Source organism: Lissotriton vulgaris, chromosome 1_1 (assembly GCF_964263255.1).
Source record: "Lissotriton vulgaris chromosome 1_1, aLisVul1.2, whole genome shotgun sequence".
Taxonomy (NCBI): domain Eukaryota; kingdom Metazoa; phylum Chordata; class Amphibia; order Caudata; family Salamandridae; genus Lissotriton; species Lissotriton vulgaris.
In genome coordinates, this window is record NC_141685.1 from 166,081,608 (window position 1) to 166,089,701 (window position 8,094).

General features: G+C 39.7%; 1 protein-coding gene across 1 annotated transcript; it reads left to right on the plus strand.

The window, feature by feature from the left end:
- Positions 1–1,179: 1,179 nt before the first annotated feature.
- Positions 1,180–3,168, plus strand: LOC147737999 (uncharacterized). Its single transcript, XM_086951196.1, has 3 exons — positions 1,180–1,568; positions 1,824–2,050; positions 2,219–3,168. The coding sequence occupies exons 1-3, from the start codon at positions 1,180–1,182 to the stop codon at positions 3,166–3,168; spliced, it is 1,566 nt and encodes a 521-aa protein (XP_086807322.1).
- Positions 3,169–8,094: the final 4,926 nt, after the last annotated feature.

Here is an 8,094-nt window from a genome sequence, read left to right on the forward strand (position 1 = left end):
ATATATTTTTTATGCTTCACCCAGCCTCAAAGTAAAGAGTTCAGAAGGATTAAACACGTGTGAGTTATCAGAATTGAATGACTTCCTAAATGTAAATCAAATCCAAATGCATGTCCAGTGTAAGCACTAATTGCAAACACATTTTCACTGCCAGAAGATATTTCATTATTTACAAATATATGCAAATCAGAGGAGGTCCATGCACTGCTGATTAGAGTAAGTTAACTATTGGTGTTAATGCAATCTGATGAAAGGTCCTAGAGAACCTAACGGCGAGCTAAAACATATCCTTGCTTAAATGTCGGAAGTATTGTTAGAACTACTTGAAAGTGAGGGAACAAACTTTAGTCATCTGATTATTAAAAGACGAGAGAACAAACACAGTGTAACTGAAAGTCATTGTGTAAATGTCTTTCCTGGATTTCAAGAAAGTAAACACACTCAAATAGGACTCAGAAGCCAGATACTCTTTGCTAGAAGTAATAAACTTTAAAACCACCCTGGCTGAAAACTATCTTTCTTGCAACATCCACGTCTTCTCTTGCCTCTGTATATCCGAACTCAACATACTCTGTACACTTTTCGGAAGCCCTTGAATAAACTACAGTGCCATATCTAATATAGGGAGTATTAGGCTGCCATCTCTGTTTATCAAACTCATTTAACCTCTTCCGTGCGTGAATCATACATGTCGATTGTCTCACAAAAGCAAATGGACAGCATGTCACATTAGCCACAGTGCTCAATACCATTGGCAAGGAAAAGAAAAGTTAAAAGGAACAGCTTATTTTGCTAATGGTAATCCTTAGTGTTATCTTGTCTTGCCATAACTTGTATGCAAAAGCACTTGCAAACACTAAACACCAGACTAACATCTTATCGCTGCTTTATAAAACTCCTAAAATAATGGGGGAAATGTTTGACTAACAAAATGAGTAACTGTCAATGAGAACCCACCCGGAGACTGTATGAGACTGTAACCTGTTAGAGACTTTGTCCACGTTGCAATAGGAATGCACCAGGAAGATTTGAAGCATGACAAAGCTAAGCTGCCAATTGAGATGCCAACATTGAGCTTCATACAGAAGTCTTAAGAACAGTGCATACATTCTATGTGAGAGGTTAATTGTGAACATTATTGAAAACTGTCCTGAAACTGGGTTACATTTCTGACTTAACATGGCGAATAGCAAAGATAAAAGCCAATGTGAAGACATTAATCCCAGAACAAAATCTTCTAAGTGCATTGAATATGAGAATAACTTAAGTCATCAATCCAGTCTCACTCAACATGAGAGAATCAACACTGGGGACAATCCGTATCAGTGCTCTGCCTGCCAAATAAGCTCCAGTCAAAATGTTTGTCTCGTTCTCCAAAAGAGAATCCACACTAAGGAAAAACCTTATCAATCCCCTGCAAGCCTGAAAAGCTTCAGAAATAGAGCCAATTTCACTGATCATGAGAGAACACACACTGGTGAAAAGCCTTATCTGTGCTCTAAATGTGAACAAAGCATCAGAAAGAAAACCCTTCTCACTGTCCATGACCGGATCCACACTGAAGAAAAGCTGTATCAGTGCTCTCAGTGCCAAAAAAGCTTCAGTTACAAATTCTGTCTAACTCGTCATGTGCGAACCCACACTGGACAAAAACCTTTTCAGTGCTCCGAGAGCCTGAAAAGTTTCAGTCATAAATCCAATCTCACTAAAAAACATGAGAGAACACACACAGGAAAAAAGCCTTTTCAGTGCCCGGAGTGCCAGAAAACTTTCAGTGACAAATCTAATTTCACTGCCCATGAGCGGATCCACACTGAAGAAAGGCCTTATCAGTGCTCTGAGTGCCAGAAAAGCTTCAGTCGCAAAGCCAGTCTTACTAGTCATGTGCGAACCCACACTGGACAAAAACCTTATCAATGTTCAGAATGGCAGAAAAACTTTACGCAACAAGCTAATCTCACTCGTCATGAGCAAATCCACACTGGACAAAAACCTTATCAATGCTCAGAGTGCCAGAAAAACTTTACGCGACAAGCTAATCTCACTCGCCATGAGCAAATCCACACTGGACCACTGCCTTATCAGTGCTCGGAGTGCCAGAAAAGTTTCACTCAAAAATTCTCTCTCACTCAACATGAGAGAACACACAGTGGAGAAAAGCCTTATCAGTGCTCTGAATGCAAGAAAAGCTTCAGTCAAAAAGTCATTCTCATTCGACATGAAAGAACACACACAGGACAAAAGCCTTATCAGTGCTTGGAGTGCCATAAAAGTTTCGCTCAAAAATTCTATCTCACTCAACATGAGAGAACACACACTGGAGAAAAGCCTTATCAGTGCTCTGAATGCAAGAAAAGCTTCAGTCTAAAAGTCAGTCTAATTCAACATGAAAGAACACACACTGGACAAAAGCCTTATCAGTGCTCGGAGTGCCAGAAAAGTTTCACTCAAAAAAAATATCTCACTCAACATGAGAGAACACACACTGGAGAAAAGCCTTATCAGTGCTCGGAGTGCCATAAAAGTTTCGCTCGAAAAAAACATCTCACTCAACATGAGAGAACACACACTGGACAAAAGCCTTATCAGTGCTCGGAGTGCCAGAAAAGTTTCGCTCAAAAAAAATATCTCACTCAACATGAGAGAACACACACTGGACAAAAGCCTTATCAGTGCTCCGAGTGCCAGAAAAGTTTCGCTCAAAAAAAATATCTCACTCAACATGAGAGAACACACACTGGAGAAAAGCCTTATCCGTGCTCTGAATGCAAGAGAAGCTTCAGTCAAAAAGTCAGTCTCATTCGACATGAAAGAACACACACAGGACAAAAGCCTTATCAGTGCTCGGAGTGCCAGAAACGTTTCAGTAATAAATTCAGTCTCACTCAACATGAGAGAATACACACAGGACAAAAGCCTTATCAGTGCTCGGAGTGCCAGAAACGTTTCAGTAATAAATTCAGTCTCACTCAACATGAGAGAATACACACAGGACAAAAGCCTTATCAGTGCTCGGAGTGCCAGAAAAGTTTCAGTAATAAATTCAGTCTCACTCAACATGAGAGAATACACACTGGGCAAAAACCGTATCAGTGCTCGGAGTGCCGGAAAAGCTTCAGTCTCAAAATTAGTCTCATTCAACATGAGAAAACACACACTGGAGAGTAGCCATATCAGTGCTCAGAGTTCGAGGAAACTTTCACTCGCAAATACATTCTCACTCAACATGAGAGAACACATACTGCAGAAAATCCTTATGACCGCTTGGAGTGCCAGAAATGTTTCAGTCTCAAAACCTGTCTTATTCTACATGAGAACGTACACTGGAGAAGAGCCTTATCAGTGCATAAAATGCCAGAAAAGCTTCATCACATAGCCAATCTCATTCAGCATGAAAGAATGCACACTGTTCGGAGGTAATCCCAGAGGTTTCATGGGTGGTTAGGAAAGCTTCTTTAAATGGGCTTGTTTTCACTTTTTTTATGCATTGTAAGATTAGTTATATTCTTCTGTTTTGGATGCAGAGAATTCCAAATGTTTTTTTTCACTGTAATATTTTTCAATTATTCCTGGCATAAAGTTTCCGATTTATATCACAAGATTTCAGGTTGTTCTTTGGAAGATAGTTCAGGTTCAGTGACTGGTGACATTTAGGTCTATGTCTATCCTTTAGTTTAAGATGGTACAGAGGATTTAAAATTGTATTCTGTATGGCACTGGAGGCAAATGCAGTTATTTAGTATCAAGGCTCTGATCTGCTAAATATGATGAGAAATCTGTACTATCGGGAGTATTTTTTCAACAAACTGTACACATCGGAGCGTTGCAGTATCCGACACACAGTGGGATCATGATCCAGACGGAATTGTGTAAAGAAAAGAGATTATAATCCAATCAAACATCAGTTCCAACTCATAGCCTTTTTTCATAAAACCAAACATGGCCATAAAGAAGAAACTTATAAACCTAGATATAATTCTAGAGGTTTCAGTCCTATTACCCTTTACCATGCACACAAAGACGCAAGTGTTGTTATTTTCACACTCGGAGAAATCACTGGGTGTACATAGGCGGAGCTTCTGCTGCACCACAAACATAATCCTTTGACCTGCTGGTTGGTGCTCAACAGGGCCATTGGGTGAACATGACGTTCTACTTGCCCTCGGTAGGAAGTGATGACCTTCCCAAGATCGCCTGGGGAGTTATGGCAGTCCAGTGTAGGAAGACGCACTGTGACCCCTACATCCGTGGCGAAAGCTCCTTCTGCATCAATTTGGCCATTATATATTTGTAACCGTTACCAAGGGATCTCAATTCTCATGACTTTTTCATTTGGTGTGCCGTTGCTAATTAACCCGCATTCAAGTCCCAGCCAAATATAGGATCTAGAATTCACATAATCCTTTTTCATAAACAATTACTTTGCTCAAGCTCTGTCTTAGCACTTCCCCTTACTGAAGTAAACTCCTATCTAACGTCTGCGTGCGGCAGCACTATAACCCTTTCTAATGAACGTGGACTACATCCCCATGATCCTTCACTAATGTCATGAAGCTGCACGCATCTTAAACACCAATTTGCATAGACAGTGATATTGTAATTACAGAATTGCACAAGCAATCGCTGCCCGATTAAGGATTATAAATTTTGATATCTGACAGCATTTGCCCATGTCTGCTCACCTGCTGTGACAAAGCACCTGAATCCGCACCAATTATTCCAACAAAAAGGTATGTCCCAACACAATTGTGGCAAGAGTTTGCAACCAACCTATTAATTCATTGTTGTAACTTAATTCACCCAGACAGGGTATTACTCCAACTCCTTGAACTGGAAGATACTAGTGGCCATATGTAAGTTAATTCTATTTACCTATTTTTAAATACTGAATTTTACCGATTCGGTATTTAAGAATAGGTAAATAGTATGTAGGTAATTATTCGGTAACTTTTACAGAATCGATATTTACCGAGTCAGTAATTCCCATTCATTCCTAAGGGCCTGGAGGCCCATAGGAATGAATGGGAAGCCATTCACTATTACCGATTCAGTAAGTATTGAATTGGTAATAGGGGACACAAATCAAGGGTGGCAGGGTGTCACATTGACACCCTGTTGCACCCCTGAATCGTGCATGTGTGCACATGTGGCACACATACATGGCCTAAGGGCATGTATGTCTGCCACATGGCACTTTGGAAGGTTTTCGATATTTAGCACCAACTTGTAGTTGGTGGTAAATAACGAATCTTCAACTCAGAAATGCACTCACTTGAGTGCTCCCTACATTACGGGTTCAGTAATTTACAGATTCGGTATGTTAAGGATTCGGTAAATTACCTAATCCTTCAATTTGCCCTCCTACATCTAAAAAGCCTAATACCGGTCGGTAACGGACGAAATTTGGTAATTTCGTCCGTTACCGACCGGTATTAAGCTACCTACATCTGGCCCTAGGTCTGTTCACACTCCATAAATTGTCATCCTTACATTTATCCCTTCCTGTTTTTCCCCTTACATATCCTCCCTATGATGACCTAGATTAGTTCTTTTGAAAATACCACCCAACAGGCACAGTCCATGTTCTGAGGAAACCCATGAGGAAGAGGGGTCGAAATCCATCAATAATATCTGTGAGAGGAGATGCCACCCAAGACACAACCAGTTAGGGGCATAAAAAAGGATTTTGCCACATCTGCATTTTGCCCTGTTTCGACTATCCGTCCAGTTCCCTTGCCATACCTCTAACCTATGGGGAACTCGCTGATTACAAAAACTACTTTGCCATGCCTTTAGAAGTTCTATGGACTGGTGTTTCACAATATAATTGTTTCTACACATATGTCTGACATTTTTCATCGCTCTGGTATTGTTTTATAGAATATGTACCTGTTTTGTAGAATTTGTCTTTCTGTGCTTCTTACTAACATATGCCTTTAAAAAATATATATGCACATGCATATATACATATAAATGTGTGTGTGTGTAAATATAAATAAATGGATAATATATTGATTTGTTGGAAAAAAAGTGCTTTTTTTGTTCTACTTTTGTAATTCAGTTTGAATTTTCTGGGAATGTATTTATGTATGTTTTCTTTTGTAAAAAAAAGTCATTGTTTTGTTTATTTTAAAGAAACTCTAACTACTGCTATGGGAATTTGTTACTTGCCAACAAAAGTTTACAGAGCGGATACTAAAAATGGGATGCCTACATGGTGAAGGTCCAGTGCCTTCAGCAGAGCCGCTAGAACGGCAGCGCCGCTGAAGGTACAGAGATCGCTGCTAGCCGTGGTAGAGCTCACAAAATTTGGTTAACGGTCCTAATTTAGGGGTAAAGGCCATAGCCTCTGCTGGTCCAGTGGGCTTCCCTCCAGGGCCTATAAGACCCCGAAGATGTAAAGATGCCCACAGCTGCAACTGAATATAAAATATCAAACAAAACAGACACAGTTTATATGAGAACATGGACGAGCTGCCCATTGAGGTGTAAACTTGATTTGAAAGAACTGCATCCTGTCTTGGCATGTATGCCAAAGAAAACCAAAGTTAGAAACGCTATTATAAAAAAGAAATCCTTAAAAGTGCTGGAAATGCCAGAAACACTGAAGATAAAATAATCAACCTATTTCAAAAGAGAACTTCCACTCTAGAAAAACCTTCAGCGCTCAAATTCCAAGGCAGTGTCCATCGTGAAAAAGAGTTTGACTCTACATGAGAGAACCCACTTGGGGTAAAAAAGGGATCCGACCACTAGCTCTGGTCCTGTAGTTGGTCACGGTTGTTCCAACAATGTCCCAAAAGAATTTTCAGTAGGGAACACAGGCTACCTCACTAAAGAGGAGGAGACCTGGCCAAATGAATGTCTAAGAAAGGGCACGGGAAGCGACTAAACCAAGTAAAAAAAACAAAGGAGTAGTTCTGTTCGAGGTTCTGTTTTAGGATCTCCTCAATGGTTAAGTTTGAGGTAAATGTGTTCAATTCAAAACTTGAAGTAGGAGAGCCCATGGCTAGGGCAGATGGAGTATGTGCCCTGGTATTGAAAGAGCAACAAAAGAAGTCATATCTGGTGGACAGCAAAGAAACGTTACTGTGTGTTAGTTTATTTGAAGAAAGCCAAACTCTCCTAGTAGTGACACATTTTCGGACTATATGTATATGTTACATACAAAGCTGGTCCGTTTGCATAAAAGTGTGGACTCACATGGTTTCAATTAGCTGATAGTCTACACAATTGGCTTTTATATCAAAGCAGATATGACTAACTGAACTCTTATTGTCATAAGGTTGAGTATGCGAGGTCTTGCCACAGTGCTGCAAGTTGAACTATGTTACACTAAGGAGAGACATTTCTAATTTTATAATAATTCTGTATTTAAAATTATTGTTTATGTCTACAAATGCACCATGGCAAGTGATGTATTAAATTCTACAAATAACTCAAATACCACGTGTCTTATTGCACAATAAGCAATGGAGATTTATGTGGCAAGAACTGTTTGTTGGATTGAAAAAAGTGTGTGTACTGACCAGAGTTGTCCTTAAAGATAAAATAAAGGAAACCTGATGTAAATGTTGATAATATTTGATTGCGCTAATTAATGAACTAACACCGATCAAGCCCTATTTGGCCAAAATGCATTGAAGTGCATTAGGAAATGAACTAGATAAGGAATTTGTGGCGTGTATGTGGTTTCCTAAATAGAAAGTCATTAGTTGCTATACTACAGGGATAAAACTTTGAAGGCTGGAGATTCTGGTTTAATGTAGCTATCTTAAAATCATGTTTTGGAACATTGCCGGGTTGAATGTGAAATCTGTGGGTGAGAAAGAGTTATGGGGTTGTTTAGTTTTATTTGTTAGCTATGGGATTGGATTCCAGGTATTTCCAAAGTATCTAAGTTGGGTGTTACTTAAGCCAGGACTTATTTAGATATAATTACCTGTATAAAAGAGGGAACGAGGTATTGACTGCGCTCTAGCTTCCTCGGTTGTTTTTGGTAAATGGTCATAAGCTGTCCAAACATTCTTGGTTGGGAGTGAGTGACAATTCCGTTGCGAGAGGTGAGCTTTGGCCCCACTGTGTGAGGAAAGG